Raw genomic sequence first — 26076 nt, forward strand, 5'->3', positions numbered from 1 at the left:
CGAGAAGTAGGAGTGAGGACCTTGGAGCTGACCGTCAACACTGGACACGACTGAGCAGGAATACAGGTCTTTACCACTATACTGAGGTGGGTTGTATTTCGATTTAAATTAAAGTGATTGTTTCTGAATCGGCATCTGCTTGTTTATTTAGTATATCACACTCTTCCTTCCAAAGGACCTCAGGATGGCAACCAATGAGTGAGAAGAACAATTTTTTTATAATCATAAAAACAATTCCAATGTAGGTGAAGACTAGAAAAGATCTCAACTTCACAGCCTTGATGAAAGAGGAAGGTCCCCAGTAGATCTACAAAATGCAAATTTTATGCAAATGTGTGACCCCTTTATCCTCTCTCTGGTGTGTGACTGACCACACTGTGGTCACCATTCAGCCTATTCCACATGAGAGCTGTACCATGGCAGTTATGAATGAAACTTTGCTGCAGTAGCTCAGAATGGAGCATCCATGTTCAGAGGCAGTTTATACTTCTGATTAACAGATGCTGGATGCAAGCAAAAAAAGGAGTAGCTTCCTTCAATGAGGATCTTTCCAGCATCATGATCTGGCTGACTGCTAACTGCAGATAGATAGATTTTCCATCTGACCAGAAATAAAAGTAGCAGGGCAGGGGATACACTCAGCCTGACAGAGACCCGTGCAGAGACAAAGAGAAGGCTGACCTTGTAAAGAAAAAGAAGGAACTTTTTATCACATGTGGTGGGAATGTAAGAAAGTGAAAGGCTTCTGGGAAATGATATATAATGAGATGAAAAAGATGTTGAAATATACATTTATTTAAAAAAACCAGAAGCATTTCTACTTGGCAATGTAGGGGAGGATATTAACAGACAGGATAGTAAACTGTTTTTATATTCAACAACGGCAATAAGAGTATTATTGGCACAGAAATGGAAACAAGAAGAACTACCGATGAAAGAAGAAAGGCAGACGAAATTAATGGACTATGCAGAATTAGATAAAATGACAGGAAGGATTTGAAACCTGCGGGATCAGAGATTCTCAGAGAACTGGAGTAAATATGTGAATTATTTGAAAAGCAAGTGTAATCAATAGATTATGCTAGTAGGACTATAAGAAGTTTTATAAAGGAGGATTATGTGAAATATGGCAGAGAAAAGTATGAAGAGAATTATTAGTGAAGGACTATTAAAAGTAATAGTGAAACTAATGAAATGCAGATTAAGTGATGAAGACTGAAAAATCTTCAGATGTGGTTGATGGAAGTCCAAAATATTGTACAAGATAAGAAAATATGTTGTATGTTTTTTGGAAACTTTATGTATATATATGACCTACAAAAATCTGCAAGTGAAGCTTCTCAAGCAGAGAAGAATGGTAACTTGTGAGCGTTTGCTGATCACACTGCTCTGAAAAAGGCACAGGTTGAAGTGCTAGAAGACAAGAGGGCAACCCTACACTAACTTGGCAAAGTGTTCTGAGCTTGCGTGGCTGCTCACATCTTCTTAAAGATGTTGAAAAGGTCACCTTGCTTTGCATCAGGTTTCCATCAGAGGGTCTCAAGATCCGCTAAAGAACTTAGGTTTGCTGCTTCATGTGGAATGAGACCATTGGTCTCCTCTAGCCCAGCAGTCTTGAGACTGACAGCAGCTCCCCGAGGTCTCAGGAAGGGATTTCTTCCATGGCTTTTTAAGCAAGAGATGCACTAGGAATTCAGCCTGGGGGCTTTTATGGGTCTGGGGGAGAAAATCAATTTAGTTTTCATTCAAAGACGAATCGACCCAATTCGCACTTCTTGAAACAAAACCTGAACCAAAACAAACCCTTCCAAATGCTCACGTCTCTGAGTTTTGCGGTTCGCTTCTACAGTCAAATAATGTGTGCAAAACCACATGTGCTAGGACAAAGTGTACAGCAAAATATTATATTAAGGGAAATTGCTTGCATAAAATGTGTACAGGGTAGCCTGAGGAGATTTCACCCCTCCCATATCCAAGAATCTCCTGATGATCTCTGCTGACTCTCCAGAGAGGAGGAGCAGTGGTCTGCTCTCTACTTATTCTGCCCCAGCACCACATCAAAGTGTGAGTCAGTCAGTCAGTGTGTCGGAGAGAGAGAGACTGAGTGTTAGAGATTGTGTGTATAGATAACGTTGCTGCTAAGAGCAGCTGCAGACACTCAGTGCAGTGCAGCATTCTTTATGCTTAGAACCCATTAAGCTATGTATATAGTTGTATAGTAGTTGTAGATAGAATAAAGAAGATATTCTACAGAGCTGCTCTCCAAGTCGTTTATATACTCTGCTGTACTCTGCTGTGTGACGACTGTCTTCTTGTGGAAGTGAATCCGGTGCTCACAACTCTAAGCTGTGAGTCCACAGCACTTTGACCTGTTCCTGTGCAGAAGGTGGTCTCTGGAAGTGCTACCCAGCTCGCCTAGCCCAGTCGGGGCTGAAGTGCATGAGTCCAGTTGGTCAAGGGCGATGCTGACATAGCCGGCTTAGTATCATCACTATTTTTTTTCAAGTGCCGAGCAAAAATGTTCATATAGACCCATATCTTTAGATCTTAATTTTCTGGTTATCTTTTAGCAGGCTTGGATTTGTTTCGTGTGTGTGTGTGTGTGTGTGTGTGTGTGTGTGTAAGTTGCTTTCAGTTTCACTTTTGAGAGGGAAACATAATAATTATAATGCACACAAAATTGCATATTGTGTGCATTTCACCCTCAAATGCCAACCAATTTTCACAAGAGGTTTTTTTTTTATTTAAAGAATTTGCAAACTGACATGGAAATGTGGAATCTACAAATTATTATATTTGTTAATGCGAATTGAAGTTAATTATTGTAGCTGTGGTATAAGTGATTTTATCAAGAATGGATCGTATTTGGTTTGAGTGACAGTCTTGAGGCAGAATTAAAGGGAATAAGACCTTGAAGTACAGCACGTGGGAAGCCACCCAAAATTTATAATTGGCTATGTAATTGATTTGTATTTGAGTTGGTATTGCTATTTGGTGTTGATATAATATGGTGCATATTGAATTTTTGTAATTGAAAATTAATTTTTTTAAATGTAATAATAATAATAAAAAGGAAATGTGGAGAACAGGCCCTAAGACTAGAAAAAAAAAATGAGAAACTGAGAGAAGATGAAATTGACCAGATTCGCCCACATGCTCTACTAATGAGCAGCTGAAGGAACCCTGGGCCAAATTGTTAGCAGCTGAATGTGTTTCTTGCCGGAGTCGCTTGGGAGGGTGAGGAAGAAGCTGAGTGCGGAATCTCGTGACATCATCACGGCAGTTGGCCTGGAATGTGGATTTGCATGGCCTGGTTTTGCAAAGTGGGGCAGCTGGTGTCCGATTGAGGGGGAAATTATATCTCTGCATGTGCCGTGGTTAAGATTCTTGTCTCCCTGGGCCCAGTTTCGCCATGGTAAGATCCGTCACTCTCATACCTTTGTCTTTCATTTTTATTTCATTTATATCTCACCTTTCTTCCCAAGCACCATACAATTATTTTTCTCTCCCTCCTGCATTTTATTCTCACAACAACCCTGTGTAGTAGGCTAGACTGAGGGCTGGCCCAAGCCCAGCCCAGCAATTTGAACCTGGGTCTCTCGCTCACAAAGTGAGCCTAATGGGCCAGTCACTTTCTCTCAGCTTAACCTACGCCACAGAGCTGCTGAGAGGATTTTTTTATATATATACATATAAAAGGGTAGGATGGGGAACAATGAATACCACCTTAAGCTTCATGGAGGAAAGGTGGGATATTAGCATTATAAATAATTAAATGTGAAATTAAAAGCAGAGTATTTTATCTCCATGCACCCTAGAAAAACACTCAAGAATGCTGATGCAGTTTGTTTGTTAGTTTGAACAATTTATACAGCCATCTTCAAATATTGAAAGGGCTGTCACGTAGAAGATGGAGCAAGCTTGTTTTCTCCTGCTCCATAGGGTAGGATCCAAATTAGTGACTTCAACTTACAAGAAAGGAGAATCCGACTGAACATCAGAAAGAACTTTCTGACAGTTAAGAGCTGCTCAGTAGTGGGACAGACTCTCTCGGGAAGTGGTGGACTTTCCTTCCTTGCAGGTTTTTAGGCAGAGGTTGGATATCCATCTGTCATGGATGCTTGAGTTGAGATTCCTGCATTGCAGCAGGATTGGATGAGAAGTCAATTGGCCTCCTCTTGTTCCTTGATCTTCTTGACATTTGGTGATTTTTGACTCTGTTGATATGCAATCCCCTTATTTTCTCCTCCTCCTCCTCTTCCTATCTTGTCCTTCATTGGACCAAAGATATACCCACCTAAGCTAAGAAAATAAGAACTCTGCTGGATCAGACCAAAGGCCTAGCTAATTTAGCATCCTGTTTCCTATAGTGGTCAACCTCTGGAAGGCTTGCAAGCAGGATATGAGGTCAACAGCTGTCTCCGGATGATAGACCTTACAGATAGCATATCCCTATTGTGACTCATAGCCATCTAGCCATCGATAGCTTATTCTCCATGAATTTGCCTTATCTTCCCATGTCATCTAAACTTCCCATGCCATTTCACTATTCTGACACACTTTCACATCCCTCTCGAGAAAGATGGGTGCCAACAACAAAATTTTGGCACATGTCTCAAGGTAATGTGCAAAATACAATACAGAGGGGGGGGGGGAGGGACAGCTGAAAACAACATAAAAATAACAGCAGATAAAATTTAATAATAATAAAATATTTGTACCCCACCACTCTGGGTGGCTTCCAACATACAGAGAAACGTAATGAAACATTTAAAAACTTCCCTATACAGGGCTGTCTTCAGATATCTTCTAAAAGTCAGATAGTAGATTATTTCCTTGACATCTGGTGGGAGGGCGTTCCACAGGGTAGGTGCTACTGCTGAGAAGGCCCTCTGCCTGGTTCTCTGTTACCTCACTTCTTGCAGTGAGGGAACCGCCAGAAGGCCCTTGGCAATGAACCTCAGTGTCTGGGCAGAAAGATGGGGGTGGAGACGCTCCTTCAGGTATACAGGACTGAGGCCATTTAGGGCTTTAAAGGTCAGCACCAACACTTTGACTTATGCTTGGAAACGTACTGGGAGCCAGTGTACGTCTTTCAGGATGAAGTAGGCACCCACAGCAGAGTCCCATCCATTCAGCTGTGAATCTTGTTAGGAAAAAAAAGATGTCTTCCGTTCTTTCTGGAAAGCCAACTGTCCCATTTTTAGTGGGACATCCTGTATCCAAAAGCCAATCCTGACTTCTGTTTCAATCTCAGAATGTCCTGTTTTTCAGTCAAAGAGACACTCACTCTGGCAATTGTCAGCAGAGTCGCGCCAAAGCGCCTTCCAGACCAGTGATCTGGCATGACTCTGCTGAATGCCAGAGCGCCGGGCGAGAGCATCAAGAGTGAGGGTGAGTAGCGCAAGCAAGCGATGAGTGTTGGGAGGGTGAGGACAAGTAGTGTGAGCTGTGAGAGGTGGGGCAGGGCAGCATGGTGGGTGTGGATATCCCGGATTTTGTTCAAAAAAGTTGGACAATTTGGGAAAGTGAAGATAGTGGGTGCCTTCATATTTGGATGGGGATGCTGTTCCACAGAACAGGGGCAGCCAAACTAAGAGCCTTGCTCCAAGTTGCTGTGGAGTGGGGCCCTTTTGTGCAACACAGCCATTTTGGCCTTGCTGTCACGGACTGTGCTGAGGAGTGTTGCACTGAGGAGGAATCGTGGGAGCCACCTCCTCCCCCTGCTCCTGCTCCTGAATCTTCCCAGGAGCGGGAAGACAGTATAGATTTGGAACAGTGGTTTACAGAGGGGCACAGTTCAGAAGGCAGAAGCTGGGAAATACTGGATGGGGAACAGCTAGCAGAAAAAACACTGGGAGAGAGAGGGTTAACAGATTCACAGTCATTGGACAGCATTTATCCACTCTTCTCAAGGTCAAGAAGAGCTCAGAAAGTCTCAAAACAGAAAGTGCAGAGTCTACAAACTCAGATTACAAAACATAGGAGTTATGTAGATTAATAGGAATGAAGGGGGTGTAAGCCTTAATTGTGAGCACCGCCATTCTGGGTAGACCCTTTCTTTTGTCATTTGCTGTGTTTAATAAAGAAACTGGTAAAAATTCCCTTTTGTTTGATCTGCTCATTTATGGCTACAGGGGAGGAGGTCGATTCCCCAAAGCCTGACACTCGTGCATTAAAACCAGTTGAATTTCCCCCCCTTAACTTTCCTGCCCCCGATGTGATATTTGTTGATGATGTCTTCTCAGAAAAGCGTGTGTGACTTCTCCCTTCCCCACCCGCAATCTGTTTCAGGATGCCAACAGTTCAGGGTCCCCAGCCATCCCCGCGATTGTGACTGACGCGCTCGCTAATGGAGACCAACGAACACCGTTAGTGACCAGAAGGCAGCTAGAAGCCGCCAGCAGCCCTCTGCCGTTAGACGCGGTTGCCAAAGAGGAGAAGGATGAGCAAAGAGAGGAGAAGGACGGCCAAGGAGCCAAGGAGCAGGAGCAGAAGAACGCCAAGCAGACCCAGGGAGCCGATAGCGAAATGGAGAAGATGCGCTTAGACTTTGAGCTGACCCTTCTGAAGCGCCAGCACGAGGAGAACGACAAGCAGCGGCAACACGAGGAGAAGATGGAGAACATACGCCAACACTTGCCATGCAGAACGCCTGGCCAAGGGGACGAGGAGCAGCGGGGGAGCAATTTGGACCCCATCACGGAAATTGAGCTGGAGAAGATGCGCATGGAATTTGAGTTGGCCAAGCTGAAGCAAATCTCCGAGGAGAACGAGCGGCAGCGGCAGCACGAGCGAAAAATGTACGAGGACAAGGAGAAGCAGCGGCAGCACGAGGAAACCATGGAGAAGCTGCGCCTGCGGCAAGGGAATATCCGAGTGCTGGGCCCGAAGGCGACAGGGAGCAAGGCGGAAGCTGCAACTGAGTCGTTTTCTGAGACCTTTGGTGAGGTGGGGAAGATGAGGATAGAACTACAGCTGGCCATGGAAGTCTACTTGCCAGATGTGACTGAAAAGAAGTCCCACTCTGAGCCTAGTGGGCAACAGGAAGGCCCAAAGCCTGAACAACCGCTGGAGAAGATCCTGGAGGCAGGTAAGCCGCCAGTGCCACCAGAACAGAAGACCGACGAGGTGACTGAGCACCTGGGTCTGCAGGTGCCCCGCATTGTGGTGAGCGGAGCAGAGTCAGAGTGGTCGAGCAGCAGGTTGGACTTAGCCATCGAGACCGAGCTGGAGAAGAGGAGGATGGAGTTTGAGCTAACGAGGCTCAAATACGAGCATGAAGAGAACGAGAGGCAGCGGCAGCATGAGGAGAAGATGGAACAGCTGCGTCAGCAACAGGCAACACCCAAGGAGGTAAAGGGGATACCGGGAGATAAGAAGGGAGGCTGTGGTCATACTGGATCGCAAGCCTTTTTCTAGCCCTCTTGTACACAGAGACCCTTTTGCTCTGGCTCGCCTCTTACCTGCTCTTGCGGAAAGGACTGTAAAATGCAAATAATGTCCTTTGACAAATACAGGCTCCTCCAGATGGGTGCTTTATTGCAGGTGGATTCCACAACAAGTTATTGACACAGTGACAGCTCCCAAGTGGTGGGGTTTTATCCTGCTCTAGTTTGTTTTCTGATGTTCCCACAGTGCTGTCACTTTATTTCAGTCTGGCGGGACTACAGCATGACAAAAGCCAGGCAGAAATAAACCAGAACGCTTGCGCTATTTAAAAAAGTTTCAGGACGTGAGCAGGAAGCTGAGGGATCGGCACTAATCAGAAATGAACCAATGTGACTGCTTGGAAATTTTTGTAGGCACAAACGGTACTGAAAGCAGGGTCTGTGTGACCATCCCAGTAACATCATGAGCACAAATCAACATGAATGTGGGAAAAAACAAACATCTGCATTGGTCTCCGGTTAACGCAGCCTTTTCCTCTGGTATCTTAGAATTACAGAACTGTTTTTACTATGATTTGACCTTTATTTTATGGCATTGCTTTTATATTTTTATAGATGCACGCTGCCCTCAGACCTTATCGGCAAATGGTGGCATATAGTACTGATTTTAAAAATTAACTATAATCCCACACACACCTCAGAAATGAGAGAAAATGGGAAGATGAGATAATGTAGTTAAGAGTGTTGGAGGTAGTTTGATGGTACTGCCTTCCAAGTTTACAATTTTCTGTTCAGGGGTAGTTGGGCAACATTTGGAGGAACCCTGGGTTCCTATCCCTGCTGTAGGGCCTATGTCAAAACATCAAATACACCATCAGATACCTGTGATCTAATCAGCACAGGAGACATCATTTTATGGGTGACATTCCACTGGTGCTCCTGAATGTTTCTAGGCTTATTGCTATTTCACTGCTGGTCACTGGGCTTGGGCATTGGTGGGTTTAAACCTTGAATGGAAATTTGAAAGGGACCATAGCTGTCAACTTACAGATTTGAAAATAAAGCAGCCTCGAAAATAAGGGATCAGCAGCCAAAATAAGGGATTTTCCGGGCACAGGTATGTTTGACTTCTGAGCCCCTCTGAGCCAAAGGCAGAAAGCCCAGCCAGCAGCCAAACAAAGCCTCATCAATAAGGGACAGCAGCGGGACATGGCACTGGGATAAGGGACTGTCCCGCCAAATAAGGGACGCTTGACAGCTATGAAAGGGACTAGGTTTGACTCTCTGTCTTCCGAATCCTGTTCATGCAACTCTTTTTCTTTCTTCCACAGTCTGAATGAGGAACCTGTGCCCTGTCTATTGGCTTCCTTCCTTCCATAGGCTGGGCTATCAGCAAATACACACAGAATGTCTCTCCCTTATAACTTTGAACCTCTGCTCTGCATTGCCTGTAGTATATTATACTTTGATAAAACACGCTAGACTCTCTGCCTTGTGTTTTCCTCCATGAGATGTGTACAAGGAACGACCATTTTGCACGAGCTCAAAGCATGAGCAACCGTACATGTGCATGCCATTTTTGGACCCAGAAGAGGGCGGAATGGGGACAGGGGCAGAACAGAGTGGGGTAGGTAGACTTATGTCTGCTCCGGTGATGTGCACAATGACCTGGAACGCAATCCCTGTGCATATCAGGGGTTGACAGTACTCGCATAGAGTCAATTCAGCAAATACAGGTCTGGTTTTATGGGTAGGCGAGTTGGGAGCTTGTGCCAAGGGTCACACCGAAGAGAAAACAGTATTGAGCTTGGTGACTTGATGTTTGCTGAGTGTATTGCCTGCTGTGAGCTAGAGCAAAATTACTGAGAGCTAACTTTGGGTCGGGGCGCTGGCTATAGGGGGCAGGAAGGGCTTCTGCCCCCTCAACATTTCATGGCAGGGGGCTGACCCCCCCCAATACTGAGAGTGCTGTCATCCCCCACTGCCCCTAGGCATGTGCTGGCACTCCCTCTGTGCCCCCCACCGCAATCGCCAGAGCATCTCGGCAGGCACCCGCACATCCCGGCAGGCATGGCCCAATGGGGGGGACCAGGGCGTCGCACGTGTGACATCATGCATGCGCGACAGGCCCTCCAATGTTGGGCCCAACTCAGCATGCCTGTTTGGGGTCCTTTTCATGAACATTTCTAGGGAAGCCTGAGCACAGCAGGACACTAGGTTTTGCTGTCCTGAGCAAGCCATACCACTTGGCAACACTGTAAAACTGGCCATGGGAGGCAGGGAACAGAGGTGCTGAAAGCATTTCGTCCCAGGAGTAGTATTTCTCCTAGGGCCAGCCCTGAGAAGATAGAATAATAATAATAATAATAATAATAATAATAATAATAATAATTTATTATTTGTACCCCGCCCATCTGGCTGGGTTTCCCCAGCCACTCTGGGCGGCTTCCAACAAAGATGAAAGATACACTAAAAGTGTTAGACCATTAGACTCAAGTCCTGGTTCATCTCCCAGCTCAAGCTTGAGCTCTGGGAGTTTAACGGAGAGTCTACAGGTGCTTTTGGCATGTACATAGTACCACAACTATGCTGCAGAAGTAATACAGGCTCTGCCGGACTGTATGAATACTATTTGAGCTCGTCTGGGTCAGGAGGTGTCATAATCCAGTGATGGGAAGCCTTTGGCCCTCCAACTACTATCAGCCCCAGCCAGCATTACCCATGTTCAGGGATATAATAATAATAATAATAATAATAATAATAATAATAATAATAATTTATTTGTACCCCGCCCATCTGGCTGGGTTTCCCCAGCCACTCTGGGCGGCATCCAACAAAGATTAAAAATACATTAAAATGTCACACATTAAGAAGTTTCCTAAACAGGGCTGCCTTCAGATGTCTTCTAAATGTCAGGTAGTTGTTTTTCTCTTTGACATCTGATGGGAGGGCATTCCACAGGGCAGGCGCCACTACCGAGAAGGCCCTCTGTCTGGTTCCCTGTAGCTTTGCTTCTCACAGTGAGGGAACCACCAGAAGGCCTTCAGCACTGGACCTCAGTGTCTGGGCAGAACGATGGGGGTGGAGACGCTCCTTCAGGTATACTGGGCTGAGGCCGTTTATGATGATGGAATGATGGGAGCTGTGGTCCAACAACATCTGAAGGGTGGTTATTTTTATTTTATTTGTTAGTCGTTTTTCTCACACAGCGACCAAAACGATTTGCATTAAAAACCAATCACGAGCAAAAATAGAAGTCTAAGAATACAGCAAAAGAGCTATAAAGTAAGTGCCAGAAGCCTGGGTACAGAGAGAAGTGTTTGCCTAAGTAGATAAAGATGGTGCCAGGTGTACCTCCTTGCGAAGAGCATTTCACAAGTGGGGGGCCACCGTGGAAAAGGCCTGTTCCTGTGCTGCCACTTTCTGAACCTCACATCGAGTGAGCCCACAAAGAAGGGCCTCAGATTATTATCACAGGCGTTGGTCAGTTCATGTCAGGAGACGTGGTCCTTGAAGTACCACAATCCTGAGCCACCTATGGCTTTATCAATCAAAACCAGCACTTTGAATTAAGGCTCTCCATCTCTGCCATAATGGAGAATCAGGTTGCCATTTATTTCACAGTGCATGCCTACATGGAAAGTAAAGCTAAAGGTAAAGGGACCCCTGACCATTAGGTCTAGTCGTGACCGACTCTGGGGTTGCGGAGCTCATCTCACTTTACTGGCCGAGGGAGCCGGCGTACAGCTTCCAGATCATGTGGCCAGCATGACTAAGCCGCTTCTGGCGAACCAGAGCAGCGCACGGAAACGCCATTTACCTTTCTGCCGGAGCGGTACCTATTTAACTACTTGCACTGGTGTGCTTTCAAACTGCTAGATTGGCAGGAGCAGGGACCAAGCAATGGGAGCTCACCCCGTTGTGGGGATTTGAACCGCCGACCTTCTGATCGGCAAGTCCTAGGCTCTGTGGTTTAAGCCACAGCGCCACCTGCGAACCTACATGGAAAGTAGATCCCACCATATTCAGTAGGGCTTACTCCCATCCCAGGTAAGTATATAGGGGATTGCAGTCACAGCCTGTTCATATCCTACCCCTTCTCATTTGTTAACAATATGTACTTTGGGCTCCAGTTTAGTTAATCACTGTTAGATTAATCTGTTCTCAACATGTTGATCAAGTAAAAAGGTGCCTGCCTCCATTCCAATTTTGCTCAGTAGACTTCAGCCGAACTCAACCCAAAGGTCATATACACCACTTCCAGATGACGCCCAGCTCCTCCTCAAGCAAGAAAATAAAAGTAATGCAGGAGATGTCTCCGAAGTTTGGGTCCCTTGTAAATACTGCATGCAAAAGGTAGCCCATTTTTTTTGCAAGCACATGCATGCAATTTCCAGATGCAGCTGGATGTTGAAGTTTCAGGCTTCGAAAAGCTGCAAGGCAGAGCTTGTGGTTCAACTATGGATCGACTGTGTTCTTTTGCTGAGATTACGGAGTTCTTTTTGCCTTTTACACAGTCGGGTCGCAGAAAGGCTGTTGGAGAGGAGTTTGTCATTGCTTTTAGAAAACTTCATTTATATACTGTATATATAAAAAGGTTTAAGAAAATGGGAGGTGAAACTTGGGTGGAGTTAGTAAGAATTACTGTATTTTTTGCTCTATAAGACTCACTTTTTCCCTCCTAAAAAGTAAGGGGAAATGTGTGTGCGTATTATGGAGCAAATGCAGGCTGCGCAGCTATCCCAGAAGCCAGAACAGCAAGAGGGATTGCTGCTATCACTGCGCAGTGATCCCTCTTGCTGTTCTGGCTTCTGAGATTCAGAATATTTTTTTTCTGGCTTTCCTCCTCCAAAAACTAGGTGCGTCTTGTGGTTTGGTGCATCTTATAAAGCGAAAAATACGGTAAATATGTTCCTCTGTTTCCATAGGGAAATCGTTCTGTGTGTGTGTGTGTGTGAGAGAGAGAGAGAGAGAGAGAGAGAGAAAGAGAGAGAGAGAGAGAGAGAGAGAGAGAGAGAGAGAGAGAGAGAAAAGAGAGAGAGAGAGAGAGAGAGAGAGAGAGAGAGAGAGAGAGAGAGATTGTGGGACTAGAAACCATGGAGAGCTGCTGATAGCCATTGTTGAAAATACTGGCCTAGATGGACTAATGGTCTGATTCAGTATAAGGCAAATTCCTAATCTCCTTAGTAAACACTCTTCTCCCTCTCCACAGCTGTCTCTAGCAATTCTGCAAACGTATTTTTCAAGGCTTTTTAAAAATGACTTAAAAAGGAGAAGTGGAACTCCACCTGTTTGCGCTCACAGTCCTTTAAAACAGGCCACACAGAGAGACAGAGACTCTCCCTTCCAGCATTCACCGTTCAATAACATTATCTCATTCATTCTTTGGCGAGACATGCGCGGCTTAATTGGGGCGGATAAATAAATAAGTAGTTCGCCGAAGTTCCAGCAAGGGAAGGAAAAGTTGCTCGCTCACAACTCGGAGACAAAGCATCACATTGTTTAACTCGCAGATGAGGAGGAGACCAGATAAATATGAAGTCAGTGGAGACAGTCAAAATGCCTTTGGCTAGATCTCCTGACAAAGGGGCTTGTTGTCCCCCTGGCCGCCTGGTCTGTCGTGAATGAATAAGGCAACAACTCCATTCAAGACACAGACTGTCCGTTACACATACAGCTGGCTGCTTTGTGCCCGCAGATCACAAAGGCAATGAGGGGAGGAGACTGGGATCAGAAAAAGGAAGCGGTGGCCATTGTTCCAAAAGTTATATGGGGTGGTAGCCAAATTTTTCAAGGAGGAGGAGGAAACACGTAGCCCAACAGCCAGTTGCGCTCAGCTTTCAGACCACAGGAACACAACCATACCCAATCTGAGGAACCATCATCTGATGTTCTTTTCTCAAGTGGCACCTTCCTGTACTATCCAGCATACTCATGTGTGAGTTAAAGATAGTGGTGTGGCAAAACTAGGGGAAGGGCTGGGGCTCAGTGGTGGAGCATCTGTTTGCCATATGGAAGGTCCCACATTCAATCCCTGGCATCTCAACATAGGACTGGGAGACAACTTTGCCTAGAAGCCTGGAGTGCCTCAGCGGGCAGCCTGGGCAGACAATACAGAATTGGATGGACCAATTGTGCTGACCTTTAAAACCCTAAACGGCCTCGGCCCAGTATACCAGAAGGAGCATCTCCACTCCCTTCGTTCAGCCCTAACACAGAGGTGCAGCTCCGAGGGCCTTCTGGCAGTTCCCTCACTGCGAGAAGCAAAGTTACAGGGAACCAGGCAGAGGGCCTTCTTGGTAATGGCACCCAACCTGTGGAATGGCCTTCCACCAGATGTCAAAGAAATAAACAACTACCTGACTTTTAGAAGACATCTGAAGGAAGCCCTGTTTAGGGAAGCTTTTAATATTTGCTTAATTATTGTATTTTAATATTTTGCTGGAAGCCACCCAGAGTGGCTGGGGAAACCCAGCCAGATGGGCGGGGTATAAATAATAAATTATTATTATTAGCAGTAGTAGTAGTATGAGTAAAAGGCAGCTTCCCATGGTTACATGTCTTTAGGATATATGGAATCATTTATACATACAGTATATATTACCTGAGCATAAGATGGAGGGGCTCACGAAAGATTGCAAGTCTGAGGGCAGGGACCGCCTCATCGCAAACATCTTGTAGCTATTCTGGGAGCTTTTCTTTTCCAACAAGCAAGATTAAAATGCTTTAAATAAATATAAAACAACTGAACGCATGCATCATCTTGTGGGCTAAGACAGGGGGAGAAGTGCATGTTGCGCTAGAACTATTGTTTATATTCATATACAATTAAAACTTACACAGTTAATCGAATAAGATTCCTTTAATCAGGTAACAGATCTATTTTTTTCTGAAATGATGAAAAGTTATAGTTTATGGTGGCAGTCCAATAGGCCTGCTCATTTTTATCACTGGGATGATAGGTTGGGGTGATAGAAAAGAAGGATAAGACAGAACACAAAACCTCCACCATATAAATATTAGGGTATTTCGCAGACATAGCCGCCATGTTTATATACCAATCTGGGACTCAGCTACATTAGTAAAAAAATTAGGTATCTGAAGAAGTGTGCATGCACACGAAAGCTCATACCAAGAACTAACTTAGTTGGTCTTTAAGGTGCTACTGGAAGGAATTTTTTTGTTTTGACTATGGCAGACCAACACGGCTACCTATCTGTTAGTAAAAAAAGAAACCCAAAAGTTATAAATGTGTTAGAATACTGTGGCACCAGATGGCGCTGTAGAGCTGAAATTGGAACTTTATGAAATTTTACATTGTGAGCTTTAAAAAGTTTTTTTTAAAGCAATTTCAGAACATTTTTTTATAGCTGTGTAGATGCAGCCCAGCATTACAATAGACACTATAAATGAGGCTTTTAAGCTAAAACCCACTTCCTTTTGCCATTTGCTCAGCATTCAGAATATGGAAATCAGGTTTTCTACTACTGAGTGATGAGCCAGTTGTAGCAACAGGCGGGCTGTGATGTCATAGTGAGGCATCTATGACATCAGTTTGGCAGTTGACTCTGTTAAGTCTGGCTTTGCTTTTTAAATTGTCTGGGGTGGCGGGTTGCAGAAGTGCATCATGGGACAGTGAGAGCCTAGTGAAACGAAAGGCTGCCTAGTGTGGTGTGCAGCCCTGTTATTCACACGCCTACTGCCTTGAGCTTCAGTCGCTTATGGTAAGAATGGTTGTTCATTATCCTTTGTCTTGCTCTTCCTTCAGGAAGCTCAGAGCTGTTTGGACAGGGCTCTGAAGGAGCCTTCTATCCAAGCACTGACCGCAATGAGAGCTACTCAATTTTAAGAAGAGGCCCAGCCACACTGGTGTTTTATTGTCGGTGCACTCTGGGCACAACAGTAGTGGACTAGTGATGGATTTATCCTGCTTTAAGTTTGTTCTGCAATTCTTCCTCAGCGCTACCACATTATTGCTGCCTGCAGGTGCTACAAATACAATAAAAATGGGACAACAATAAACCAGAACTCTTTTGGGTGTTAAAAAAACAACAACCAACTGTGATTTCAGCAGGAAATTGTGGGATATGCACTGACTGGAAAATAAGTTGTGTCACCATTGTGACAGACACCCTCACTGAAGTTGAGTGCTGGGTAGTGTGACCAATATTATAGGAGTGTTAATAGATAAAGCTACCGGCAGCAGCCCATATTCACACAATAGAAGTCTATAATTAACTATGTTATGGTAGCGCCTGTGTTTACCAACAGCATTGTAGTTCTGTGAAGCTTCCCAGTCTCCACTCACGTCCCACCTAGAGTTTCAAAGTGTGAGGAGGGAACAAAACTGTCTGCCTGTTTAATCCTTGATGGTTTCCCATGTGAGGCACAAAACCTAAAGATACACCCTCTTTATACAGAAATTTTTAAACAGCACTCTTTATCAAACCAATTCTCAGGTAGATCTAGAATGGCTATCACTGTTCTAACCAGCAACACCCCCCTCAGGTCCTTCTAGGATTTGACTCTCTGCTGATTGACTGTTGGTCCCACCAGCTCTCACTGGTTCTTGGGATGCCAGGAGGCAGACCCAGGGCCTGTCCGTCACAGCCACCCCAAAGGTTTTGCAGGCACAATTGGCATTGAAAGTGATCTTGCATAGAACCATCACTTCTAGAGCATCATGATGAATTTGCAGCAAGAAGTTGTATACTCCCCCATTTTTCTCTTGTGGTGAGGGGATATAGGTTGTTTTGCGTCAGCTGCCTAAATTGCTTTTCAGTATGCAGCCTGTTAGCCAACTTAGGTACAATTTCCAACCTGAGCAAGTTGTGAGGTCAAACCCCAATTTCAAAAGTGATAAAGGGTGAAGATGCATCATTTAAAAATAAGTCACAGTTAGTTCTTCAGCCATGCAGTGAGCATGGCTACCTGCCAGCTTAGAGATTAGCATGAAATATATAGGTACCAGAAAATCAAACTATGGTTAAGTCATAAGTCGTGCCTTTCCTGTGATGCCTCATGAGAGCTGCTTGTTTTTTTAAAAAAACATTTAAAGCGCTATATTGTGTGTTTATTCGTTTATATTTTATATACCCACTTATTTTTATTTCAAAGCAAAAACGAAGAACAAATTGCAATTTTGTTCTTGAAAAATGGGGGAGGAAGGTGATGGGCTTGTGTCATCAAAAGCAGGTTAGATACCCTTTCCGTGCTAGGAGGACAACCCTGAAAATGTCTCGTCTGCTGCCGACAATGTGACTGAGCCAACGTCGGCCCCCGACGACCTGACCGAGCCGCCCTGCACCCCTAACGATGTGACGGACCCCCTGGACATCCGAGACGAAGAGGCACAGCTGAGGATGAAGCCGCAGGTGGAGCTGGAGAATCTGCACCGCGGCCTGGCCAACACGGAGGGGGAGATGGACACCTGGGTCCAGATGGAGCAGCCAAGCAACAAGCAGGCCCGTGCCCTGGCGACTCAGCTGGAGAAGATGCGCCTAGACATGGAGCTCACCATGACCAGGTACCGCTACGAAGACAAGGAGAAGCAGCGGCAGCATGAGGAGAAGATGGAAGCCATGCGCCAGCAGGCACTGTCAACGGCACAGGTAAGGGCTGGCAGGTGGAGGTGAGAAAAGCAGAGGAAGAAGAAGGAAGAAAAGATACAGGCCACAATCCAACTTGCATTTTCTGTACAGTGGTACCTCGGGTTACATACGCTTCAGGTTACACACTCTGCTAGCCCAGAAATATTGCTTCAGGTTAAGAACTTTGCTTCAGGATGAGAACAGAAATCGTGCTCCGGCGGCGTGGCAGCAGCAGGAGGCCCCATTAGCTAAAGTAGTACTTTTGGTTAAGAACAATTTCAGGTTAAGTACGGACCTCCGGAACAAATTAAGTACTTAACCCAAGGTACCACTGTCGTTTTTTTTTTTATAAAAAACACACCCTTTTTTACCATTTCTGGTTGTATTTTCTGTGGCAGGTACAAAGCAGTGCAGGGCTTTCAGCACATTTAATAGCTATGTCTCCTGAAGGGACGCGAGTGGCGCTGTGGGTTAAACCACAGAGCCTAGGGCTTGCCGATCAGAAGGTTGGCAGTTCGAATCCCCGCAACGGCTGAGCTCCCATTCCTTGGTCCCTGCTCCTGCCAACCTAGCAGTTCGAAAGCACACCAGTGCAAGTAGATAAGTAGGTACCGCTCCGGCAGGAAGGTAAACAGCGTTTCCGTGTGCTGCTCTGGTTCACCAGAAGCGGCTTAGTCATGCTGGCCACATGACCCGGAAGCTGTACGCCGGCTCCTTCAGCCAATAAAGGGAGATGAGCGCTGCAACCCCAGAGTCGTCCATAACTGGACCTAATGGTCAGGGGTCCCTTTACCTTTACTAACCCCTGTTGAGGTTTCCTTTTCCATATAAAGGTGCCACAGCCCTGTCCTCTAATGAGACTCTACCCTACTTCCACAGCCAGGAACAGGGCCCACCTGGCTGTTCTGAAGAAGTTGAATTGATGGCCAAACTGCATTTCGCAAATGGACCATAATCTTTTGACACTTTAAGAAACAACAACCCAAAAAACCTGAAAGTCAGCCAGGGAGAGGGGTAGGAAGCAAAATTGCTCACAGCAGCATGGAAGTATTTCTTTCTCCTCCCCTGAGGTCTTTTCCTGATCAAAATTCCCTCCCAAAGCTGCTTTTTGCTGTATTTGTAGCATTTTGCCTTCCCAGGGGAAACAACAGTGGGGAGTGGGGCAATAGTTTGATCAAGTAAACAGCAAAGGGAAAGTGTTCGACATCCTTCTTTGCTGCTAGCAACTTGCTAGTTTTGGTTTTTGAGAGAGAATTCCAGTGACAGATCTCATGCAACATGTTAATTTGACCCTTAGTAGCTTCTTTCTCCTCCTGCTGCTTTTAGAGATTGAATTCCTCAAAGACTCCAGTCACTCACCACGAGTTCCCAATTCAGTTTGAAAACTGAGAAACTACAGGAAAACGAAGCCACTTGGTTGGCCAGCAGATAGAGCAGAAATGATTTTGGCTACTGCCCTTCACAATCCAAAAACAAGCAAATAAAAATAAAGTCACTGCCCACCCCCAAACCCCACCCCCCAAACCCCCCACAGAGGCTGGTGCATTTCCTGTTTGTCAACTCACAAGGTCACTGCCAGTGGCTTCATATAATTAAAACTTTGCCAACCTGACTAATATCAAATGACTCAGCTGGTGAAAGGGGCCACCCTTGAAATAATCAAGTAGAAAAGTGCTCTGAACTTGAACAGATGGCAAGACATCGTTGGCTTGGTAAGCTCTCGGGAAGAGTAATTTGTAATACTGCTCAGGGACTGAAGGCAGATAATGGTTAATTTCTTCCTGAGAGCAGAACACATTGATCATTATGCAATGTTCCTGGTGGACGTAGGTGTCCCATTCCTGTGAAAGAGGCTGGAAACCAGAATGACTGGAAAAGGTTTCCTTATGGTCAGGACCCAGGCATGCCAGTTTCATCTTTTGTTAAGATAATCACAGGCAAATGGTCCAAAATGGGTAGGAAATAGTTGCGTCATCATGGAGAAGGCAATTTGTCCCACCCACTTCCAACAGCATGGGCTGGGTGTTGACTTGAGGTCCGTATGTGAAGACAGGAGAACTCCTGAACAGAGAAACCAAAAGCAGATCCACACTAGCCATTCAAAGACCGTGACTTCCCCCAAAGAATCATGGGAACTGTAGTTTCATAAGGGTACTGGAAATGGTGGTTCTTTGAGGGTGGGAACTGCAGTCCCCAGGATTCTTTGTGGGAAACCTTGTGCTTCCAATGTGCACTGAATAGGCTTTAATGCATAGCGCGAAGGATTCAGAATGAGGATTGTGCTATCAGGGAAGAATTAGATGCAGGGCAAAGACAAGGATGTGTTGCAGTGGAGACTCGGCGAGTGGATTCAGCTCGGAAACTATGAATCAGAATATAATGCAAACTATGTTGAACATAAACCCAAATTCTGCAGCCATAGAGAGCACGTTCTGCTACTGGGATAAATTCTGCAAGTCAGGCGGCTGGCTGAGGCACAATAACAATAACAATAATTTATTTATTATTTATACCCTGCCCATCTGGTTGGGTTTCCCCAGCCACTCTGGGCGGCTTCCAACACAATATTAAAATACAGTAATGGATCAAACATTAAAAGCTTCCCTAAACAGGGCTGCCTTCAGATGTTGTCTAAAGGTCTGGTAGTTGTTGTTCTCTTTGACATCTGGTGGGAGGGCGTTCCACAGGGCAGGTGCCACTACCGAGAAGGCCCTCTGCCTGGTTCCCTGTAACTTGGCGTCTCGCAGTGAGGGAACCACCAGAAGGCCCTCGGAGCTGGACCTCAGTGTCCGGGTAGAATGATGGGGGTGGAGACGCTCCTTCAGGTATACTGGACCGAGGCCGTTTAGGGCTTTAAAGGTCAGCACCAACACTTTGAATTGTGGTTGGAAACGTACTGGGAGCCAATGTAGGTCTTTCAAGACCGGTGTTATGTGGTCTCGGCAGCCGCTCCCAGTCACCAGTCTAGCTGCTGCATTCTGGATTAGGTGTAGTTTCTGGGTCACCTTCAAAGGTAGCCCCACATAGAGTGAATTGCAGTAGTCCAAGCGGGAGATAACCAGAGCATGCACCACTTTGGCGAGAAAGTATGCAGGCAGGTAGGGTCTCAGCCTGCATACCAGAGGGAGCAGGTAGACAGCTGCCTTAGACACAGAATTGACCTGTGCCTCCATGGACAGCTGTGAGTCCAAAATGACTCCCAGGCTGCGCACCTGGTCCTTCAGGGGCACAGTTACCCCATTCAGGACCAGGGAGTCCTCCACACCCACCCGCCTCCTGTCCCCCAAAGCCAGTACTTCTGTCTTGTCAGGATTCAACCTCAATCTGTTAGCCACCATCCATCCTCCAATAAACAGCGCAGGAGGGTTTCACTATGGAAGTGTAATGTGGGAATTACTGGCGCTTGCAAAGGAAAAATAGAGTGCATCTTTGTTCAGCGAGCCTTTTGGTGACCTGCAGCAACATGGCTAGAACTTCACACCTTTTCCCTTTGCTCTCTCCACAGCCTTCTGGGGGAAGCCACCATTTCCTGTTACCTCAGGACCAGTTCACCTTGTTCCTGTATTGCTTCATCTTCATACACGTCATCTATATAGCGAAGGAACTGGTGTTCTTCTTCATTAAGAAGCATGAGATGTTCGCCATCGGTGTCATCCTCATATGTGCCATTAAAATACTCTGGAAGTAAGAGTCTTTGGCATGTATGGCTCACAGGGCCCCGGCAATGCACCCAGAACCAGCATTTTCACAGACTTTATTTAATGCAACCTTCCTCTTTGCAGCCCGGTCGCCAATACCCACAACACAGGCACAAAATGCAAGCCTACCCCATGCATCGCAAAAAAACCCAAAAAAATCCCAGTTCTGTCAATCTTTCTCTGCCCCCACTTTACACACATGTGCGACACAATAAAGCATGCAGACTAAGCACCCTGATGTACTTTTAATTGAGTTTTAATAAATTATTTTAATAACAGAGTTTAAAAAAATTCTCGTTGCTGAATTTGCTTAGCACACCGCACGAGGTGGGGATCCTTACCTCTACCTTCTTCTTCCCCAAGAAGTTCTCTAACTTCCTAAATGGTCCACAAATATGGTTTTCCTTTAAAAAAAAATGACCCCATTTTTATATCCTTTGAAGCCTAAAAGTCTGTAAACAGAAGAAGTAAACAGATTCCTGACAGGGAGTCAAAGAGACTGGACAAAGCTGCAGCTGCTAAGTTGGTTTCCAGTGCTCCTTTGCACATGGTCCAGCTTGTCAATACTCTTCTTAAATTGTGGTGCCCAGAATTGAACACAGTATTCCAGGTGAGTTCTGACCAAGGTAGAATAGGGTGGTACTTTGATTTCCCTTGATCTGGACCATGGGTAGGCAAACTAAGGCCCAGGGGCCGGATCTGGCCCAATCGCCTTCTCGGTCCGGCCTGTGGACGGTCTGAGCGTGTTTTTACATGAGTAGAATGTGTGCTTTTATATAAAATGCATCTCTGGGTTATTTGTGGGGCATATGAATTTGTTTTTGTTTCCCCCCCCCCCAAATATAGTCTGGCCCCCCGCAAGGTCTGAGGGACAGTGGACTGGCCCCCTGCTGAAAAAGTTTGCTGACCCCTGATCTGGACACTAGACTTCTGTTGATGCAGCCTAGAATAGCCTTAGCATTTTTGCCGCTGTATCACACTGTGGGCTCATGTTAAGCTTGTGGTCTACCAAGACCCCTAATTTCCTTTTCACACATATTACTAGCAATCCAGGTGTTCCCCGTTTTATATTTGTGCAGCTGGTTCCTCCTGCCTAAGTGTAAAACCTGAGATTTGTCCCTATTGAAACTCATTTTGTTAGTTTGGGCCCAGATCTCCAATCTTTATCTTGAATCCCCACTCTGAGATTCTGACTAAACATTTGTAAAAACTTTCTGACAGTAAGAGCTGTTAGACAGTGGAACAGTCTCCCTTGGGAGGTGATGGACTCTCCTTCCTTGGAGGTTTTTAAGCAGAGGTTGGCTGGCCATCTGTCACGTATGCTTTAGCTGAGATTCCTGCATTGCAGGGGGTTGGACCCTTGATGACCCTTGGGTCTCTTCCAACTCTAAGATTCTGTGATTCTATGAATTGAAAACATTTTGATCAGCTACTTCAGTAGTCGCGATTCAGAAGGTGAAATATATAATTAAAAATATTGTTGTTGTTGTTTAAGTACAAGGACAAAAATATGCAGAGAGCATGAGGTGTTACTTTAGAGCAGTGTTTCCCCAACCTTGTGCCTCCAGCTGTTTTTGAACTACAACTCCCATCATCCCTGACTAGCAAGACCAGTGGCAAGGGATGATGGGAATTGTAGTCCAAAAACAGCTGGAGGCACAAGGTTGGGAAACAATGCTTTAGAGCATGGGTAGGCGGACAGTCCGGGAATCAGCGTGTTTTTACATGAGTAGAATGTGTCCTTTTATTTAAAATGCATCTCTGGGTTATTTGTGGGGCATAGGAATTCGTTCATATTTTTTCCCTTCAAAATATAGTCCGGCCCCCACAAGGTCTGAGGGACAGTGGACTGGCCCCCTGCTGAAAAAGTTTGCTGACCCCTGCTTTAGAAGCACGTATGTAAGACAATGCATGAAGAAAGGGAGGGAGAAGCGTTTCTCCCTCTTTCTCATAGCATTAGAATTGAGGGCTGAATGAAGTTTTCGGTGTTACGCGCTTTGACTTAGGGGTGGGGGGGAAAGTTGCTGTTTGCTGCTCCACCTCAGCCAGAAGACACGTCTTGGGCTGAAAAGAGCCTCTTTGCAAATGTGCAGAAATCTGCCCCCCCCCCTTGCCTTTGACAAAGCAAAACAAAAATAGCAGCCAGCAGGCGCAACTCTCTCTTCACAAACACACAGAGACACGCTTTTGTGAAGTTGAGGGTTCCCAGCGCAAGCCTCGCCTCCGGGAGCCCCCGACAAAGCTTGGCGGGGGCGCGGGAGAAAGGGAGGCGAGAGACGCGAGACGTGCCACGTGAGGCGCCCGGGCTGCTGCTGCCGCCGCGGAGCTTCCTTTGGTACGTGCAGACTGGGCCTTCCGCTTCCTGAGGCCTCGGTCGCTCCTGCGGCTCGTACGTGATGCGAGGCAGCCGCTCAGGCGCATGAATTATGGACGGGCTCCGTGTGTCCCCGGACACGAGGCGCGGAGACTTTCCACATGTACTGCTAGTGATTCACATGTACCCGCCCCCCAGTTTGATGAGCGTCCCCTCAATTCCTTCATTCAAGTCATTTATAAAGATGTTAATTGACGGGATGAAGGAATGCTCGTCAGATCTGCAGATGACACCAAACTGGGATGCAGAAGGCAAGAGTCGGGGTTCAAGAGGCAGATTGGAGAGCAGTGCATGTGAAAAGGATCTAGGGGTCTTGGTGGACCACGAGATTAACAGGAGTCAATAGTGTGATGCAGCAAAAGAGGGGGGAAAGCTGCTATTCTAGGTAGCATCAACAGAAGTATAGTCGGACCACACATTCCCCTACCCCCAACTCCACTTCTGATTAAGAGATTGTTTTGCACAGTCACTCCTATTGCTGCTGCTGCTGCTTCTCTCTCTCTCTCTCTCTCTCTCTCTCTCTCTCTCTCTCACACACACACACACACACACACACTGCATACATCGTGCCTGCTGCTGCTGGAGAAATGAACATACCTACTAGGCTCTCTGTGCATGCTCCAGAGTTGCCAACTGATCAGGCAAAAGCCCCTGGCCTGCTGCTCCTCTGCCTATGAGGTTAAAGGTAAAGGACCCCTGGACGGTTAAGTCCAGTCAAAGGTGACTGGGATTGCGGTGCTCATCTCGCTTTCAGGCCAAGGGAGCCAGCGTTTGTCCGCAGACAGCTTTCCGGGTCATGTGGCCAGCAGGACTAAACCGCTTCTGTGACGGAAACCAGAGCGCACGGAAACTCCGTTTACCTTCCCACTGCAGCAGTACCTATTTATCTACTCACACTGGTGTGCTTTCAAACTGCTAGGTTGGCAGGAGCTGGGACAGGGCAACAGGAGCTCACCCCATTGAGCAGATCCGAATCGCCAACCTTCCGATTGGCAAGCCCAGGAGACTCGGTGGTTTAGACCACAATGTCACCCGCGTCCCTTTCCCCCTGCCTATGAACACAGGCTTGAACAACAAAAGGGGGGCCTCTACAGCACCCCTCCTCCTCATGCAAGCGTTGCACCTGAGAGATGTCCTCATCTCTACATTCTGACTTGCAGAATCGGAGTTGCAGAAAATCCAGGCCTACCCCATCCCAAATAGATGGCTGTCCTATTGAGAATCAAGCTACTCCGATCTGCATTTCCCTATCCTAGGTTCTGTCTTTGGCTCACGCCAGGGGTCAGCAACCTAAGGCCCATGGGCTGGAAGCGGCCTGTGGAGGTCGTTTGACCGGCCCCCGAGCCGCCCCTGAACCAAGCCGACTGCTCTCACACTGTGCTAAACTGGCGCAGTGCGGGGACTCGCTTCTGCGACGCTGAAAAGTGCATCTGGGCAGACACCGAAAATCACATCTACACAGACACTGAAAACCGTGGGGGCGCACGCTCATATGCGCACACAGTCCAGCCCACGGAGGGATCTCCGCGGTACCAATCCGGCTGAGGCAAGATAAACCTTGCTGACCCCTGGATCACGCTATAGTGTGGCAGGATACTGGGAACTGGCTTACTCCTTCGAACAGAAGACTCGGCTGATGAGTGCCGCCATCTGCCAAGACTTATATAGCCAAAACAACAGGAAAAAAGAGGGAGGTATTAGCAGCCTGGGGGTGGGGGGGACCTAGCTTTTGCAGCAGTACAAAAGCACTTTAGGGGGGAAACCTAAGAAAGTAAAACGGCAATATGAAAACAGCTGAGTAAGGACTAAACATGCCAGTTGCCACCGACTGCTGAGTGTCTGTTGGGGCGGGGGAGTGGAAACCCAAGGAATGAAGCACTCTGCACACTGCAACATTTTGTTGCAGCTCTCCCTTGTTTAACAATGTTGCAGGGATGCCAAGATTCTCTGCACATGAGATTTATGCTGGGCAACACAGCTTAGCATTCAGGAAGTACCGTGCTGCTATTGTTGGCAAAACCTCTGTGTTTTCACGGATGGAACAAGGAGATTTGCCCAGGGAGATGCTGCAGAGCTCAGGTTGCTGAAACAGCGGTGGGAGATGACCCAGCAGGTTCTTGGATGTGTCTTCATAAAACTGATTAATGGGTGAGAGACTCTGATGGGCGATTGGCTGCTCGGTTATATCAGGCTCTCTTATATATACGGAAATCAGGCCAAATAATGTCTAGTTTCAGTCTGGGGAAAAGGGTCCCTATTGCAGTAAGAGGTGATAAAGCTTAGTGCATGGTTTCCTAAGCTTCTGGGTCATTGGTGACTCCTTGATAAGTGCATTTGTGAAGATGCCTTTTGGGGTGTTTGTTCCTGAGCCGTGGAAGCCACGATGCACAACACCACCTCTTAGCTCTTTCCCCCCATGATGCAAATGATGACTAGGATTGCCAGATTATGAATATGTCCTTGTCGATGTCCCTTCAATAGCGGTTTGCTCTAGCAATTGGCAGCGGGTTCTGCTTGGCGGTTTTCCCCCATGCTAAGCATCGCTTGCTGAGGTCTGCGGATCAAATTGGGAACAGGAATGGCTTTGAGGTGTGCGGTTTGTCCTAGCCAGTTGGCAACCCTTCGTGATGCTGATGTAGATTTGAGCGCTTGGGTACCTGAGAAAATTTAACAAAAATTATGCCACGTTGCTGTATGTGGCAGATGCTTTGAAAACAAAAACTAAGGCTGCTATGATCCATGGACAAGATTCCATTGCTCTCATAGAAAGGTGTATTACGGCCCCCATGTGCAGTGGACAATGTTCTCGTGTATACATGTAACATAATAGAATTGTAGAGTTGGAAGGGACCACAAGAGTCACCTAGTCTAACCCCCTAAAATGCAAGAATCCTTTGCCGAATGTTATGCTTGAAGCCGCAACCCTGGGATTAAGAGTCTATCCAAGCGAGTTATCCTGACTATCTCAGTATCATTAAGCTTAGATGTATGTATGCTTTTCCAGATAATGCGCAAAGCAGCTC

General features: G+C 46.3%; 1 protein-coding gene across 1 annotated transcript; it reads left to right on the forward strand.

Annotated features, from left to right (window-relative positions):
* The first annotated feature begins 3269 nt into the window (after window positions 1–3269).
* Window positions 3270–20911, forward strand: LOC310841164 (uncharacterized protein). The gene is made up of 4 exons (XM_083731751.1): window positions 3270–3415; window positions 6295–7356; window positions 16610–17002; window positions 20487–20911. Exons 1-4 carry the CDS (start codon window positions 3413–3415, stop codon window positions 20667–20669), a joined length of 1641 nt encoding a protein of 546 aa, XP_083587877.1. The 5' UTR covers window positions 3270–3412; the 3' UTR covers window positions 20670–20911.
* The last annotated feature ends 5165 nt before the right edge of the window (window positions 20912–26076 follow it).

Source organism: Podarcis gaigeae, assembly GCF_964106915.1.
Source record: "Podarcis gaigeae genome assembly, chromosome: 3".
In the NCBI taxonomy this organism is placed as follows: domain Eukaryota; kingdom Metazoa; phylum Chordata; class Lepidosauria; order Squamata; family Lacertidae; genus Podarcis; species Podarcis gaigeae.